The sequence below is a fragment of the Hippoglossus hippoglossus genome, chromosome 8, assembly GCF_009819705.1.
Source record: "Hippoglossus hippoglossus isolate fHipHip1 chromosome 8, fHipHip1.pri, whole genome shotgun sequence".
NCBI classification, from domain to species: domain Eukaryota; kingdom Metazoa; phylum Chordata; class Actinopteri; order Pleuronectiformes; family Pleuronectidae; genus Hippoglossus; species Hippoglossus hippoglossus.
The window spans coordinates 2599888-2618587 of NC_047158.1; the positions used below are offsets into that span (position 1 = coordinate 2599888).

At 42.6% G+C, this 18700-nt stretch overlaps 2 protein-coding genes and 1 pseudogene across 2 annotated transcripts; 2 read left to right on the plus strand and 1 right to left on the minus strand.

The window, feature by feature from the left end:
• The first annotated feature begins 2872 nt into the window (after window positions 1–2872).
• On the plus strand, window positions 2873–3821 carry LOC117765954 (annotated as a pseudogene).
• A 2717-nt stretch (window positions 3822–6538) lies between these two features.
• Window positions 6539–13224, plus strand: si:dkey-283b1.7 (von Willebrand factor C domain-containing protein 2-like). The gene is made up of 4 exons (XM_034594358.1): window positions 6539–7081; window positions 8244–8373; window positions 10635–12205; window positions 13093–13224. The coding sequence occupies exons 1-3, from the start codon at window positions 6659–6661 to the stop codon at window positions 10874–10876; spliced, it is 795 nt and encodes a 264-aa protein (XP_034450249.1). The 5' UTR covers window positions 6539–6658; the 3' UTR covers window positions 10877–12205; window positions 13093–13224.
• A 2208-nt stretch (window positions 13225–15432) lies between these two features.
• rpl23 (ribosomal protein L23) lies at window positions 15433–18435 on the minus strand. Its single transcript, XM_034594384.1, has 5 exons — window positions 18364–18435; window positions 17492–17575; window positions 16370–16498; window positions 16115–16228; window positions 15433–15572 (listed from the first exon to the last, which is right to left on the minus strand). The coding sequence occupies exons 1-5, from the start codon at window positions 18374–18376 to the stop codon at window positions 15490–15492; spliced, it is 423 nt and encodes a 140-aa protein (XP_034450275.1). The 5' UTR covers window positions 18377–18435; the 3' UTR covers window positions 15433–15489.
• Window positions 18436–18700: the final 265 nt, after the last annotated feature.

Below are 18700 nucleotides of genomic sequence, written 5' to 3' on the forward strand. Positions count from 1 at the left end.
TCTTATCATCCAAAACCGGTTACCTCCAATTGAGTTTCCAACTGACAGGGTCCACATTCACTGAACTTACACCCAGAAGAGATTCGGTCATGGGCTGCATCTAATCATTTATTTCCTTAGCATGCATGTTCAAAGCTGTTTTGACTTATCACCGAGCTTCACAGTAGATTATCAGCCCATGTTGTCATAAATCTGCAGGAAACGCGATTCTCTAGCCCTGACGAGCACCGTTCAACTGACCTAACATACGAGCAGTAACTAGCAGCTCGACTCAGCCTCACACCTACACTTTATCTGTGAAATGTCACGTGCTCGACCAACCGCCCAAAACTCAAATGTAAGTGATGGAGAAAAGCAGAGGATCTTCATTATGAGGGAGTGGAAGCAGAGCACAATAAAAGTGATTGAAATGACTAATCTGTTATTAACATAGACTCCCTTTACTTTGCTCTTGATTAAATCTATGAGTCGTCATGTCTGCTACTGTTGGAAGGGGACTTGTCTACATTGTTCCATAGTACAACCTTTTGTGTGACACGGGATGAAGAGACGTTAGGTGTTGCTTGTAGGGAGAAGGAGCGATGGAGTCTGGCTGTCTTTTTATTTTTTTTTCATATCCATAACTGCCACTGTGTAGACTTAATACTGTTGGATGTGGCTGAAATGTTATGAATACAGATGTATGAACCTTTAAATCAGCACTGTATAATTTGCTGAGATAAGACCACAGCTGCAAACTCCAGGGGGTTCCTTGTATATTTTACCTTCTGTCCGACTAGCTAGGAACATTTTTCTGGATAAAGTGCGATGTTGCATGAAACCCCCCCCCCCCCCCTACTTGTAAAACCTCAAACTTTTGTACTTTATCATTTTGTTTGATTTGCAAAACAACTACTGTTAGTTCTACTTTGTGTTTTTTTTAGAAATATAGTGGAACCTTTTCAGATAAATATAATCAAATTCAGCCTCTGTATTAAACCTTTATCAAAACTTTCAATCCGATGCCATTTCCAACATGTTTTAGTTCGGCAGGGGGCAACACATATTGTTCCAGGTCTGGAAAATGTCACATTTCAATTATTTATGCACCCACACTCTGCATGTCATACTGAATACTAACCATTGAATCCTTAAGTTTTAGTCAATGAGCGAAGGCCATGAGAAACTGTTCAAATTTAAATGTAGGACAAAATGCTGCAAAAAACCAAATAATTTACATGATTTGTGTTTTTTAAATCTGTTAATCAAATGACCAGCATGGGTATTAAAAAGTTGATATGGATGTCTGTTCCCCCGTAGTCATCACATTTATTTCGGAAAGATTTGACACCAACTCTTTCAGCATTTCATCCGAAAGACCTTCTCAAAGAGTTGAGGCTATTTTTGTAAGGTTGCATTGCTCCTTTAGACGGCATATTCCTGTTAACACCACAACAACTTCAGAGAAATGCACAGTCTACTCTCATCTTAATATAACCTCAGTCACTTGTGCATTTAAAGGACTATTTTCTTACTTGAATTAGACTGTTTTAAGTAATATGCTTCTGTTTTTTTTGCATCTTTTTTTGTACCGTCAACTTATCTATCAAAATAAAGGTGATTTCTCAGTCAGTCGGTGGCCGTGTTGTGCTTTTTCTGCTTGTTTCTTTAATATTTTACCTGTATTTTGAATTGCAAGTAAATTTTCAAAGCAGATTCAAAGTAAACGATAACAATACAGATGTGCAGAAAAAACCCACAGTATTAATTAAAGACAAATTATTCATAAATATATACATAACTAGAATGACTGCACAGCGGTTGTATGCCTTTGCTAACCAGTGCAGTTTCTGTACATATTTCTTCACAATTAATTTTTCTTCCAGATTCATATGAAGTTGTGACAAGTGCATGTTGTTGTCGTAGGCTCGCTGTCTCCTCCTTTCTGTCTCCCACAGTTGTCGGGTAGGACGGTGTGCCCCATCAGACCCAACCTTATCACAAGGAAGAAAGCAAACTCCAATGTTTACAAATGTCTGTTTTGTTATTTACCTCATGCCTCTGGTATTTTAAATCATTTTGATACTGCTAGAATACAGCTAATTAATCACAGTACGCCTAGTTACCAATCATTCCTGTTTGGGGAAACCACAGAGCATTGCCACATGATTAACTGATAAGGAGTAAGGGTTTAAGGGTTCCTCTTGCCCCTAAGCGGGAGGTGGCGTAGTCGGGACAGTTTCTCTTGCCCAAGGGCACCACATTTGTTTTTATAAATTTGATTTGTGTTGTTGTGATATTTGGTAATATGTTATTTAATGTTAGTTCTGTGATGCTCTTCATAGAATCAGACTCTTTCTTTGCATGCAACTAACTACTTCCTCTGACCTGGCACCAACACCTCACAAACTCCTCTCCCCAAACACACACATGTGATCTCAGCCCCATGATCCCAACACTCCAGGGGGTCTTTTGTCTTCATGGTGGCCAGCCGCCATTTTGAAACCACACTTTGTCACTCACACACACACACGCTCACACATGTATACTCACATTCACATGTATATAGTAAGTACACTTAGTTGTTTTAAATGTGCTATATAAATAACATTGACATTGACATTAGTTAGTTTGTGTGTTTATACTTTTATTATTTTCATAATAAATGTTTTTCTTAAACACAAATGTTGTCTTCATTAATGTTGCATAAGTGTGAAGTTTGCCAACCTCTGAACTCCATATCCTTCAACTTTGCTAACTACAACCTGCCGACGCTCCACACACTGACCGTGAGTTTAACAAACAACTCGACTCAGAGAGGAAGTAAACCTCAGTGAAGTTCGTGGAGCTGTGACTGACTGACTGTCTGTTTTCAGCTTCACCTGGAGACTCAATGGCTTCCAGATCAGAAGAAGATCTCTGCTGTCCCGTCTGCCAAGATGTCTTCAGAGATCCTGTCATTCTGTCATGTAGCCACAGCTTCTGTAAAGACTGTGTGAAGACCTGGTGGAAAGACAAAGAAGTAAAAGAGTGTCCACTTTGTAAGAGAAGATCTTCAAAGTCAATACCACCTTGTAACCTGGTGTTGAAGAACCTGTGTGAGGCCTTCTTGCAGGAGAGAGATCAGAGCTCTTCACATGGTCTCTGCAGTCTGCACTCAGAGAAACTCAGACTCTTCTGTCTGGACCATCAGCAGCCAGTGTGTGTCGTCTGCAGAGATTCAGAAAAACACACCGACCACAGATTCAGACCCATCGATGAAGCTGCACAACAACACAAGAAGCAGCTTCAGGAAACTCTGGAGCACTTGAAGAAGAGGTTATAGTGTTTTGAACGTGTTAAAGTAGAGTTTGAACAAACAGCAGAACACATTAAGGTCCAGGCCGGACTCACAGAGACGCAGATCAAGGAGCAGTTTAAAAAGCTTCACCAGTTTCTGGAGGAGGAAGAGGAGGCTAGGGTGGCTGCAGTGAGGGAGGAAGAGGAGCAGAAGAGTCGGATGATGAAGGAGAAGATGGAGGCTCTGAGCAGAGACATAACGGCTCTTTCAGACACAATCAGAACCACAGAGGACGAGCTGAGAGCTGAAGACGTCTCGTTCCTGCTTAACTACAAGGCTGCAGTGGAACTAGTCCTGCAGCACCCCCTGCTGGATGATCCACAGCTGGGCTCTGATAGACGAGGCCAAACATCTGGGCAACCTGAGTTTCAACATCTGGACCAAGATGAAGGACGTGGTCTACTACAGAATGTGCTGTATGGCAAGCCGTTTGAGCATTTATTCCATATCCTTGATATCAAATGTCAGTCCCCTCCACCAGTTCGGTCTTTGTCAGCACTAGTTGGACATTTGGTCGCACTAGTTCAGCATCTTACTGTACTAGTTGAACAAAAAATCTTACTAGTCACTCTTTTTCAGCAACTAGTGGCACTTTTGTTCAACTAGTTACAACAGAAACTGTACTAGTAACACTGTGCGCCGCACTAGTAGCACCAAAGTCCCTACTAGTTGGCTTTTTGCCGCACTAGTGGCCCTCTGGACCGAACTAGTATTGCTGAAAGTGTTACTAGCTAACTAGTGAGCTGCAAAAGCTCTGACATGTTAGCTAGTCAAACATGGATTTAGTAAACTAGTGGCCTACAATTTCTGCAATAGTTGAACTAGTGGGAGCCAAAATGCACACTAGTAAGCTAGTGCAGGCAAAAATCCCCACTAGTTTACTAGTAAAAGCCTATTTTGACCTTACTAGTAAACTAGTAAGGCTCAAAATGTGTACTAGTTAACTAGTGGGGTCGAAATACCCACTAGTAAACTAGTGGACTGCAAGCAAATGAAGCAGGCGGGACAAGGATTTTGATTGGTCAGTGTTCAAACTGTGTTTCAAAGCCTTAAAGTGCTCACTCTGAATTGTGATGATCTGAACCTTTTAGCAACATTCTTTTATGGCATAAGAGAGTTATTTTAGCAGCCATGCCTAAAACGTTATATTTGATTAAATGTTGATTCATTAGGGTTCATTAGTAGCTCAAAGTGTTTTACAATAAAGTGAAGAAACAACAAAAAATAAAAATATACTTATTAAAACAAGTGCAAATACTGCACGATAAAACCAAGCAATAAAATTTATAATAAACGAAAGAGGCAGCAAATAGCAAGAACAGGTATGCTAAGAAAAATAACATAGATAGAAATGAAACGTAGAAACACATAAGAACAATAAAATGTGTAAGAGATAAGAAAGCCTGCATAGGAAGCGTGAAAGCTGATTAATAACTTTTCAATTGCCATTTTAAAATGCTGACAGAGCTTGCATTTCATGTGGCCGTGGGTAGGGAATTCCATAATTCTGGAGCATAGTTAAAAAATGGAAGCACATTGTGTGCTCATATGTTATGATACAGTAAATGGTTGACATCCTTAGATATGTGAAATAACGTTCTGGATGTTAACAGATGTGTAATTCCTGTGAACTGTGAACACAGTATGTTGTCAATAATTTAGTCATTGCCTTATTCGTTTGTATATGGCAAGTTTTCAATTGAAAAGTAGAAAAGAAAAGCTACTCAGGTCATATAGCACTGCCACCTACTGGCGATAGTAAATGCGGCAGCAGCCCACATACACTAACCTTTTGTATCAACAGTAAAATAAAAGAGGAAGAAGCCTGTAATGCCAGCAGAAAAGAATTGAAATGGACTTTACTGATGTGGGATTTTCAAAGAGGCAGGTTTGACCTCTGGCCACTCCCGAGGCTCCAGAGTCCTGGGACTATACAAAACTTGAAATATCAAAACATTAATGGAGGAGGGGGCTATATTGTAGACCTGTAATGAGTTTAGTGATGATCATTTCTGATAGCTAACCAATGTTTACACAATGCAGTTTGTGCTGCTGCTGCAATGCCAGTAATTCATAACGGGATTGAGACGGTATCACTCCCCTCAAGAGGAGGTAGCTTGGATGTTAACCTTTCCAGGGAGAGGAGGGAACACTATTGGATTCACGGACTGAAAACCCTGTCACCTCATAGATTGAATATAGATTATGACTTGAAAAATGTTCAAACATTTTCACCTTTTTTCATTGTTGTTTGAAAAAATAATAAATCTGACGCACACACACATTTGCGTGCTTTATTCTGTATGGATAGTAAGCAAGGAGCTGGCGGTTCACAACAGTGAAACCTCATCAGGCTTTATAGGGTTACATTTTTGCTGGGTGGAGCTCTTGCTGGAGAGCCAATAGGAAGCTTCAATTTATGCCCCTCATTAGCATGTAATGCAACTAGTGCCACTAGTAGGCATTTTCGCTTTCACTAGTTCACTAGTAAACCCTTTTAGCCTCAATAGTTCAACTAGTAAAGTCAAAAGACACTTCAACTAGTAAACTAGTGCACATTTCAACCCCACTAGTTAACTAGTAAACATTTTGAGCCTCACTAGTTTGCTAGTAAGGTAAAAATGTATCTTACTAGAGTAACTACTGGGTATTTCGACCCCACTAGTTAACTAGTACACATTTTGAGCCTTACTAGTTTACTAGTAAGGTCAAAATAGGCTTTTACTAGTAAACTAGTGGGTATTTTTGCCTGCACTAGCTTACTAGTGTGCATTTTGGCTCCCACTAGTTCAACTAGTGCTGAAAATTGTAGGCCACTAGTTTACTAGTGAGCTGAATCCATGTTTGACTAGCTAACGTGTCAGAGCTTTTGCAGCTCACTAGTTAGCTAGTAAGACTTTCAGCATTACTAGTTCGGTCCAGAGGGCCACTAGTGCGGCAAAAAGCCAACTAGTAGGGACTTTGGTGCTACTAGTGCGGCGCACAGTGTTACTAGTAACGTTTCTGTTGTAACTAGTTGAACAAAAGTGCCACTAGTTGCTGAAAAAGAGTGACTAGTAAGATTTTTTGTTCAACTAGTACAGTAAGATGCTGAACTAGTGCGACCAAATGTCCAACTAGTGCTGACAAAGACCGAACTGCTGGAGGGGACTGACATTTGATATCAAGGATATGGAATAAATGCTCAAACGGCTTGCCATAGAGTGACACCCCGGACTGACACGCATGTATGAATGCGCGTCACAGGCGCATCTGACTGGGTGGAGAAGCTAGCTGCGCAGGAGCGCAACAGATCCACACGCGTTTAATCTCGACGTCGGTGCGAGTAACCTGTTCACCATGAGCCACCGGCACCGTGCGCACGGATGCCTCCCCATCGCGCTGCTCCAGCTGTTCCTGCTCCAGCTGTTCCTGCTCCAGCTGCTGCCGCCGCTCGCCCCGGGGCGCGTCGCGGAGCTCGCGGTGGCGGCGGAATACTCCTCCAAAACCGACTTGGACTACGAGTTCGGGGACTACCGGGGGAAGTGGTGCATCGACGACCACGGTTTCGTCTACGGGATTGGAGAGGTCTATTACCCGAGCCCCGCGGCGTGTCCGTGCACGTGCACCTCGGACGGTCCCGTGTGCGTCCGACCCAAGTGTCCCCGCGTCCACCCCCGGTGCACGCGGATCAGATATAAAGCGTGCTGTCCGGTGTGCGACGCTATGGCCAGGGTCTGTGTGTACGGGGGCCAAACTTACCGGCTGCTCGAGGAATTCAGGGTGAGAAACATCCAACCAGCCTCACTGTTCTGTCCCATTCCCAAGTTCACTGAGCTCCTGGACACTCATCGTGCGTCCACTTCGATTTACGCACTATCCAGTTGATTTTATTTCTCTAACGCGCTAGAGCTTAACGGTGTTTCCTTTCTTTTCTTTTTTGGCTGCATGACATAGTATTACGCACATGCAAAGTTCCAGGTGTCTGGTCAAGATTATCTCCATTTTTGAGAATATCGCACATAGTCTGTAACAGTGTGTACTGTGTCCTCTGATGGGTGTCAGTTTGTATGTGGTATTCTGTTTCTTTCCTTAGGAAGAGATATGCACAGGATAATATGAACTGTCAAAACACAGATCCTAAAACTTCATTTTGACAGAGGACCTCCACCAGATAGGGCACAGGATGAAGTGTGTATCCTTCCTCTTATTATTCCTCTCCTCTCAAGTTTTCATCTTTTATCTTACAACAAAAACTTTAACATGAAAATATCAGTTTTCATTGTCCTAACATTAAAATACCAGGAATTCTTTATATAGCCTATTGCAAATCAATAAAAAGCTTAAAGGTGCATAATATTGTGTGTAATCTGTATATACAGTCTATGTGTGTAATAGATAATGCCATCCACAACACTGCAGTTCCCTTCAGCAGAGTATTTTGGCCTCTTTCAGCTCACTGTTTTGGTTTCATAGTTTTGCAAATTTTACAGACCTGACATTGACATAGTGTCCTACTGTTTGTCAGTGTTGTGTTTTGCTTCTGTTGCCCCCATGAAGGGGGCGAAAATGGAGAAGGGGGGAATTTTTTTTGTGTGTTTTCAGCAGGATTCTGCAAAAACTACTGAAGGGATTCCCTGGACACTTGGTGGAAGGATGGGACATGAACTGAGAAAGAACTCATGAATCCTGGAATTTTGTTAGCACTGAAAAAGCTGTGTTTTATGTAATGATGGTGTATTAAGACCGTTCATCCAACCAGTCCAGTAACACTACATACAGATGAGTCGTGTGTTCAGTGGGGCCGATCCTATCTCCTCCCCCTACAGTCTCATTCTACTGTAGTCACTCACATTGTCATTATTGATGAGACAATATTGACAGTTCGAATAACCTCACGTGGAAGCTTGAAGTCAATGAAGTTCAAATGGGTTGTGTGTTGCAGTTGTCGAGGTGTGAGCGATGCCGCTGCGAGGCCAACAGAGAGGTGTACTGCAGCATTTCAGACTGTCCCGCCCCCCACTGCGTCAACCCCACCTACGAACCCAACCACTGCTGCCCCATCTGTAAGGCTGGTAAGTCTCACTCCGTCACGTTGATCTAAGGCACATTCATGGTCCCCAGTGAACAGTGAATATCTTGGGTCACTTTTTGATCTTTCATTTATGAGAGATCAAAAAGTGATTCATTTATTCTATTTGTACAGAGCCACTTAAAGAGTTGCGGTATATTGTGATGAATGTGTGTGTGTATGTGTGTGTGTGGAGGGGTCCAGGTGTATGTGTGTGTGTGGAGGGGTCCAGGTATATCACTCATGTTGTGGGGACCTAAATCTGTTCAAAAAGTTCCCATTAAATTCTTAGCTGAAGACATTTTTAAGGTTAGGTTAGGTTAGGTTAGGTTAGGTTTAGGTTAGAGTAAGAGTTAGGGTTTGGCAAGTTGTAACTATAGTTAAGGTTAGAGTAAGTCTATGGGAAATCAATGGAGGCCAATGTACTGTGATGTCCTCTGAAGGATGGAGACACAACTGTGTGTGTGTGTGTGTGTGTGTGTGTGTGTGTGTGTGTGTGTGTAAAGATGGGATGTGACAGCACATGTGTTTGCCTGTAGTACAGAGGGGAGTACATGTGCATGAGGATCAAACTATTTTCAATAGCAGGCAATCTTTTGACAGCCACAGCTGAGGGGTAGGGCAGTCGTCCTCCAACCAGTAGGTCGGCAGTCGAATCCCAGCCCATGGCAAAGTGTCCTTGGGCAAGATGCTGAACCCCGAATGGCCCCTCATAGATGTTGAATGCACTAGTTGGAAGTCGCTTTAGATAAAAGCGTCAGCTAAATGACATGTAAATGTAATGTAATGTCAGACTATAAATCTAATAAAATGCTGATTTAACACCAATATTAATAAACGTTTTATGGCACTCTCACACACACACACACACACACACACACACACACACACACACACACACACACTGAAGCTGGTCCCTCGAGCGTGTGACATCAGAAGTTGTTATTGTGACAGCGTGTGCTCACCGTGCAGCTCCCTGAAGCTGCTCTAGTTAAGTCACCTCACAGAGCCAGCAGCTTATAGAACCATGCTGTTATGTCATGCATGATGTCAATGCAACAGGCACTGAAGTGCATTTCTAACATTGGAGGGATTTATGTGTGTGTGTGTGTGTGTGTGTGTGTGTGTGTGTGTGTGTGTGTGTGTGTGTGTGTGTGTGTGTGTGTGTGTGTGTGTGTGTGTGTGTGTAGGACAGGAACAGCAGGGATAATAATAACGAGACAGATGGCTTGGTTTGATGCGTCACTTGTTACCCCCCCACTCCTACCAATTTCCCTCAAGTCAGCTGTGTTTTATTGAACCCAGTTGGGTCTGGCATCAGATGAACTGTACTTCCTGTCCTCCCGTCGTGGCATTGGTAATTGTTTCAGGGGGGAGCTGCCAAATAAAGGAACCCCCATCTGAGAGAGAGGGATATCAAAGACAGGCTGTTTACATTTCTGCTTGCTTGGTAACATTCCTGAAAATACTTTTGGTTTTTATAACTTTATTGTGTTATAGAACATTAAGCTTCAATAGATAAAGTAACAGTTTTTGACCATTAATATAATCTTTACTGACAATGTGAAATATCTCTGAAATTTATGCAAATTTATTAAAAACCAAAACTGAAATGTGTCACTAAAGTATTCAGTAAGTAATTCAGTACATGGATGTAAACAGTCTGAACTACCATCTCCCTGTCTTCTTCTCTCAATTCTGACCAATGAACCTGTCCCTGTCACTGAGAAGCCCCCTGCTGCCACCACTGTGCATCACTGTAGGGATCAAATCAAATTTTATTAGTACAGCCCATATTCACATATCATTGTTTGCCTCATAGGGCTTAAGAAGGTGTGGCGCCCTCTGCTCTTAAATCCTCAACAAAGGTGAGGAAAAACATGGGAACCAAGATCTGATTTAACATGGGAAAAAGCACAGAAGGCCCAGAAAGTCACAAGTGAGGGATCCCTCTCTCAGGACGGACAGAAGTGCTATTGATGTCACGTGTAACATCAATAAATATCTAAAACATTCACGAGAAAAGACAGTGTCTGAGGGTGGTATGTTTTGGTGAAGTCTGCTCCTTCCTTGAATAGTGTTTCTCTTTACATTAGCCAAACCCAACCTTATTACCTCTTTTTGCCATAACCTCACATAATGTATAACCCCAGCCGTGGAGGCGAGGGCCGGGGGAAGCTCTATTCCAACAAGAGGGAAACTGTTTCCAAGGAGGGAACCGACTTCGCCACGAGACCGACTGTACCATGTTTTCTGAATCTCTAGGTCCCAACTGCTTTGCTGGGAGCAGGGTGATCCCGGCAGGGGAGCGTGTCAACATAGACGAGCAAACAGTTTGCTACTGCACCTACCGGGACGGCACGTGGCACACCCACCCCTACGCCACCTGCGAGCAGCAGCCCCAGCCCAGGCCAACACCTGATGTCCGCACTAAGCCATCCAGGGACGAGGACACCTATGGGAAAGGCAGGAGAACGTTTATTGCCAGACTGGATGCGATACCATGAAGTGGACTGTGGGATGTGTTCAGAGAGCCGCTCTGCAGGTACAAATAAACTCTTATCTGTTAGTATCAGGAGTGATTCACTCAGTATAGCAATAATCCACCTGCACATTTAAGTTGACAACACAAACGTTTGGATTATCTCAAGTGTCCACAGGATACAGCTGCATTGCTTTGTGGTTGTGCTTCGGCTCAGTCATGGTTCCACATGTGTCAGAGGTGGGATGTCTGTTCTACAGAAGCCACAATTCTGATACAGTTACAGTTTAGGATGCTTGCAGCTCAGTTCGATAGATGGATAGAGGATTGTGGTGCTACGTCTCTCAGTTGAATTATTTACTACCCAACATCTTTTTTTACCTGAATGGCCATAACATGGGGTCCTAGCCTACGTCCACTCTAAAACTCTCCATTTTGGGCCTTCCAGGTTATTTTCTAACCCCAAAGCGGAGAAGAGGATTGGAGGTGTTGTGACATTAAGTCAATAATTTAGAGAGAGAGTCACAAGTGAGGGATCTGTCCGTCCTGGGAGAGGGATCCCTCACATGTGGCTCTCTCTGAGGTTTCTACGTATTTTTTTTTTTCCTTACACTTATCGAGGGTTAAGGGCAGAGGATGTCACACCTTGTTAAAGCCCTATGAGACCAATTTTGATTTGTGAATATGGGCTATACAAATAAACTTTGATTAATTGATTGATCCCTCTCCCAAGACGGGCAGAAGTGCAATAGATATCACATATAGCAGAGCACATCAACATTATAACAATATTTACAACATTAATGTATCAATGTTTCAAGTATTTATACAAAAGATAATGTCTGACAGAGATGAGGGGAGCAGTGATTGTAATGATAGAGGTAATAGTAGTATATGTGGGCAGGCATATTGTATACCTAAGTAATAGTAAAGTAGTGATGTTGTGATGATGAGGCAATGAGGCGATGATTTCTTTTGACTTACTTAAGTTCAGTGGTTTAGTTTATTTCAGCTAAATTCTCAGTTTACAGATTTTCCCATTTCTGTTGTCAGACGACACAATAACAGAGACACAAACATGCTAGAAAACTAAGTAAGAGGAATCACCTCACAGTCATAGCCACAAGTCTGAGCGGTCAACAGCTGTTGGCAGTGATATGAGGATCCTCAAATCCTTTGCACACATCAGGAGACTTAGAGCTGTTGAAAAATGTATAATTTGTAATGATTGAGTCCAGTAGAGACCAAACACACATGACGTTGGTCGACCAGGGTTACAGGGTGTGATGGAGAAAGATCGAAGGGTCCCTATCCTGACCACATGCATTTGCTTCAGTTCTATATGATATATTCAGTCACCGGCCACTTCATTAGGCACACCTGTTCAATTGCTTGTTGACACAAATAGCTAATCAGCCAATCACATGGCAGCAACTCAATGCATTTAGGCATCTAGACGTGGTGAAGGCGACTTGCTGAAGTTCAAACCGAGCATCAGAATGGGGATGAAAGGGGATTTAAGTGACTTTGAACGTGGCATGGTTGTTGGTGCCAGACGGGCTGGTCTGAGTATTTCAAAAACTGCTGATCTACTGGGATTGTCAAGCACAACCATCTCTAGGGTTTACAGAGAATGGTCCGAAAAAGAGAAAATATCCAGTGAGCGGCAGTTGTGTGGACGAAAATGCCTTGTTGATGTCAGAGGTCAGAGGAGAATGGGCAGAGTGGTTCGAGATGATAGAAAGGCACCAGTAACTCAAATAACCACTCGTTACAACCAAGGTATGCAGAATAGAATCTCTGAACGCACAACACGTCGAACCTTGAAGCAGATGGGCTGCAGCAGCAGAAGACCACACCGGGTGCCACTCCTGTCAGCTGAGAACAGGAAACTGAGGCTACAATTCACACAGGCTCATCAAAATTGGACAATAGAAGATTTGAAAAACGTTGCCTGGTCTGATGAGTCTCGATTTCAGCTGCGACATTCAGATGGTGGAGTCAGAATTTGGCATAAACAACATGAAAGCATGGATCCATCCTGCCTTGTATCAACGGTTCAGGCTGGTGGTGGTGATGTAATGGTGTGGGGGCACACTTTGGGCCCCTTACTACGAATTGAGCATAGTTTAAACGTCACGCCTTGTTGAATCTATGCTACGAAGAATTAAAGTAGTTCTGAAGGCAAAAGGGGGTCCAACCCGGTACTAGCAAGGTGTACCTAATAAAGTGGCCGGTGAGTGTATATAGATCAATCCAAGTTAGTATGACAGTTCCTGCCCTGCAATTGTTTTCATTGGAGTAGTCTTTTGTCTGTGTTCACAAAGTACTCATTCAGTGGTGTTGAAATAACAAAGGTGTTGGTGTTGATTAGAGAAGTTAGTGAACCAAAGGACATGACACACTGACTTCATCAATCAATTACACATGAAAAACATATCCTTAAAAGTTTTATTCTAAGTCAACTTCCAGCAACGTAGGCATTTACGTGCATTTACTTGCAATCACGAGAGATTGACACGGTGATGTGAGCTGCTCCAGCAAAGACCAACTGTGTATGTACAGATTGTGGCAGTGGAGTGGAGGTGTGAGAGAAGCTCTGGACTTCTTCCGGAGGAGCCACGACGCAGTGCAGCTGGATCTGGTTCACATTAGCTTTCAGAAATGCTTTAATAAAACTGTGGATGAATCTACAGGGAGGTGGGTGTTGAGGGTGGATAAATCAAACACACACACACTGAAAAACAAAGGTCACATTTAGAAAAGCACATAGACACATTGCATATTTTGCTTTGGGACACCTGCTAGTTCTTATATTTGATTATTTTCAAATAAATGTCAAACTTGCTGTTTTCATGTTGTATTTTTTTTTAATGTATGTCAATAAACAATAAAATGTAAGTGTCACTGTCATAGAGAAGGTTAGAGTTGAAGTGGTACAAATTGGTCAACAGGAAATTAATTTAAAGAAAATCATTACTAAATGTTTGTCAATTATGAAGTAAAAATGACAAAATCTCCCTTTGTCCTTTTGTATTTTAAATAAATCTGTTGGTCAGGAAAAACAAGATGTCACCTCGGGCTCTGATAATGTTCACATTTACTCATTAACTGAGTGGCACTTTGTAGCGTGTATTGAAACCACATTAAATATCAGACCGTAGACGTGCCAAAAGATCAGAATATGCCTCCTGATCCAGATCTTCACAGAAATGTAATGGTTCTCCCTTGGATCATGCTCCACCTCTGACATGGAAATCGGCTGAGTAGCTTTCTTTGTAATCCTGCTGACTAACGAACAAACTAACGATAATTGAACCTCCTGCAGTTAATTACGACGAAGGTGTAAGATGCACGAAGAGGAGTAAAGTGAACATGTGTATAAAAGACAGCGGTGAAGCCACTCACTGAGCTGTCTTAATTTCTACCATTGTTCACATGGGCATGTCTCTGGAGAGATGCTCTCTTGTGAGTTACAGTCCCACTATGTGAGTGTCACTGAGGGGGAGGTTGGGAAGGAGGAGATAAATGTCTTTAGGGTGATGGAGGGGAAATGAGTGTTGGGTGCAGGTGGCGGCCTGGTGCCCCTCTGCCATGACCCTGCTGCTTTCCATCTGTAAGCATAGTGACGTCCAAGCTGACACACACAGCTTACAATAACCTTGCAGCCAGGAAAACATAGGCAAAATGCATGCTTGTCCAGTATTCACCACCCACACTGTGCAGTATGTAATGTGTAAGTCCCGTTCTGTGATAGTGGTTAAATGACTCAGCCTTGTCCCTGCAGTGCTCACAATTTGTGATTTGGCCTCTTTTGAACAATGTTAATTCTTATGAAAACTCATATTAAAGTGTTCATTACCACAGCTTGTGCTTCATGGTCTCAACTCACCTCTGTGCATGTCTTGCTCCAGTCCTTGTGTCCTGTGATCAAGAGTAAATGTCTTCTCAGCCCCTCACATGCTCTGCAGGTGGTTTCATTGCACTCTGGTTTGTCTGGAAGCTATATACATATATATAGTTCATCTGTAATAAGTTCATTAGGTGTCCACTCCTGAGTACTTCACTGCAAGTTTCTGGACGCCCTCCGATGGTAGGATAGAGCAAGTGCATTAACAAGATGCAACAGTGCTGTTGAAGATATTTTGTGCTCGTCAATATGTGACTTAGTCTTTTGAAAAGGCTTCCTTGAAAACACAGCATGTTAAAAAGGTCCAGTGTGTAAGATTTAGGTGAGAGGGATCTATTGGCAGAAATCGAATATAAAATAATCCTAGTGATGTTTTCAAGTGTGTAATCATCTAAACACAAGTTCTTTACCCTACAATGGAAACATTTATATTTTTGGGAGCAGGACACCCTCTACAGAAGAGCGCGCTTTTTCATTTACAGTAACTCAAACTGGACAAACTGTATTTAATGACATGTGAAGGCTACCACAAGTTCTTTCATGTTTGGAAGGGTGAGGGGTATTCAGCTACAACATGCAACCTCACTCACTAAATTCAACAAAATTAACCTTTAACTCAGTACACAATTAACTCAGTACACAAAAGCAATTATTATAACTGGGATTACAGATTCATGGCTTGTTTATCAACAGTTTTTATTGAAAATGAACAGAAGTGCAAGCTCCACTCAGGCAATGCTGCCAGCATTGGAGGCAATCCTGGGCCACAGGTCAGCGCACTCTTTGGCCACTGGGCCTGTGATGGCTGAACCTGCAGATACACAAGGAAGGCATCGTTATTTAGGCCTTAAACTCAGAATTCATGACAAACAGATACAAATTGGAGCGTGAACATATTTCCTGGACCTTGGTTGCATGACAAGGTTAAAGTTGTCTCATCACTGATTGAGATTGGTCAGCCACTGTTTCGCTGCCATCTCACCCACAGTGATGAGTTCGATATTCCCTTCTTGACAACTCACACAGCCACAGAGCAGACAAAGCAAGTGCTTTTTGAAGGGGAAACATTTTGCTACTAAACTACTCCAACAGTAATGCAAATGTCCTATGGATCAAGTGAACACTGAGGCAAATATGGAATGGATCAGAACAGCAAAAACAGCTGGCATTGCAGATTTTCTCAACATCTTTGCCACAGAGGCAGGGAGAATCAGTGTAAAAATGTAAATGCTGATCTCAATTCTCTGCTCGATGTCATTACATAAGCTAATACATTAAATCTATAATGCCCCTGTGTATGGCTCCAGTGTTTATACAACTACACAAACCTAGTGAAGCATCCAAACAACTCACCTTTCATTTCCCCTTTGTTGTTTACTATGACGCCCGCATTGTCTTCAAAGTAGAGGAACACGCCATCTTTTCGTCGATACGACTTCCGCTGCCGTATCACCACCGCAGGATGCACTGTGGAGAGGTGGGATTAATGGATTAATACAAGCTCATTCACAACCACAGAAGACAAGCATTTTAAATTGGATGGGAATTGGAGATGTGGTTGGTGCAACCCAGACTTTCACAAACAAACTGAAACCTGCAGACACTCACCCTTCTTTCGGAGCTCTGGCTTGCCTTTCTTCACTGTGGCCATAACCATGTCACCCACTCCCGCTGCAGGCAGACGGTTCAGACGCCCCTTGATGCCCTTCACGGAGATGATGTACAGGTTTTTGGCACCTGGAGAGGGAGATAACCATGAGAATAAAAACTGTGTGGGAGACAGGAAAAAGATCCTGATGGTTAATTTCAAAGAAAGAGGTTACAAAAGTTGTCCTGCTTGTCTCATCACTGATTGAGATTGGTCAGCCACTGTTTCGCTGCCATCTCACCCACAGTGATGAGTTTAATATTCCCTTCTTGACAACTCACACAGCCACAGAGCAGACAAAGCAAGTGCTTTTTGAAGGGGGGAGAGAAGTGAGAAAAGTATAAGATACAAACCAGTGTAGCAACATAAATCAAAACCATCATTACAATATGATGGATTGCTTTGTGCCTTAGAGCTGGATGAGACACGCGTTTCATATGATCTAACACATTACCCACGGAAATTAATGTTAAAGACTAAAATTCACTAAGGAATTGTTTTTCTCCCGTGATCTTAAGAGTCTAAATAACTGCACATCGGATTTCAGACAATGGCTGACGACCTGAGCGAGGGGAAATGCTGAAAACTTCTGAAAACCCTCATGTTTTAGGAGCTAAGATTTTAGAAAGCTATGCAAGAGTATGAGTTGGGGCTTAAGGTGATATATAGTAAAGGTATAAGTTGTTATATTAGCACACACGATTGGTCATGTACCTTATTTAAAAAAAATCTTAGAACATATAGAACTTCGTTTGGTACATTTGTTAAGTCCAAAGTAAAAAATATTCATTTCAACATTTCTAAACCAGACCTGCAGGCAGGAACCTCGAGGATCAGCCTCCACTCTCACGTGTGACCTGTTAGCTTGAGAGCTAGCAGCACGACACCCAGGAAGCTACCCTTCATTCCTTGAATGCACATCTGCTGCTCGCTTTCACAAGCACAACCTTTTAGGAGTGTTGTGTGCATGTCTTTCAATAATAAAATAAAACACAGACTTCCTCAGCTATCTGTTCAGACAAGTTGAGTGTTGGATTTACAAAACTGAGCCCTGAGATGTAAGCATGTGAGCGGAGACATACCTGTGTTGTCCGCGCAGTTGATGACTGCTCCCACTGGGAGACCCAGCGAGATGCGGAACTTGGCTCCAGATGAACCACCACGTCCTGAGGGAAGAGAACACACACATCAGCTCGGCCTATAGAAGCTCCAGGACAACAGATCACACAAATCACTTAGCGCCACATCTGGATTTACCTGTTCATGCCGTTTTAACATCCTGACACAGAATCTTTAGTTTCCATGAGCTAAGAGCTGAACACTTTGAATCCTAGTTACATGGTTCAAACAGTCGGCCTGCGAACAATTGAGACTTTTAGCTTACAAGTAAAACTCGATGAAAACACACTGGTATAGTCCTGAGATAAAACTTCTAATTGACACGCAAGGTTTTCCAAATAACCACGAGACTTACGGGAAGCTCCCTGGAGAGAAAGTGCAGTAGCCTAAAGTTTAGAAAACGTGCCACAACCACGAACCCAACCAGTGAGGCTACAAATTAGCTTCAGCTACCTATTAGCTTCCGCGACAAGCCCGGCTAACACGTCTTCTGTGACACTACAACCCGCAGCTACCCGTGTATCTGAATGTTCTCGAACTAATGAACTAGAAAGAACACAGATAATCCGCGTGAATCTTAAAAGAATCGTTCAATTCCAGACTCCGGCCTCTGGCTTTGGTTCCATGCCTACATGGCGCTGACAGCGAAACATGGCTTCCCCCAGCTAGCCGGAGGAAACACCGCAAATATCACCTAAACTGTAACAATAAACTGAGAACTAATCGCACGCATATAAAGTCCGCATCGCTCCCTCACACACAAACTACATCTTTAGACCTAGCGTGGCGTCAAACCGCCCGATGGCCGTGGATCATGTGAGGATGGCTACATTACCTCTTTTAGACATGGCTGCAGAGGAGAAAGAGGGAGGTGAAGAAAGGGATTGTGGGATATAATGCTGAACCAATCTACATCCGGGTCACGGAGACGTGTGGTGTTCAGGGACTGTCGGCGAAATCACAGCACAGCAGACATTTTAAAGGAAAATATTATGACTCTTAATGGTCACCGTTTCATATTTGTTTCCCTTTTCCTGTGTTAATAAATCCAAACAACACAAAGACATAAAGTCATTTTCAAACAATGTCCTATTTTAATGTTTTCATGTTGACGTGTTGCATTAAGGGCTGATGGCATATGTGAGAGTGTGGGGAGGGAACCTTTAAAAGCA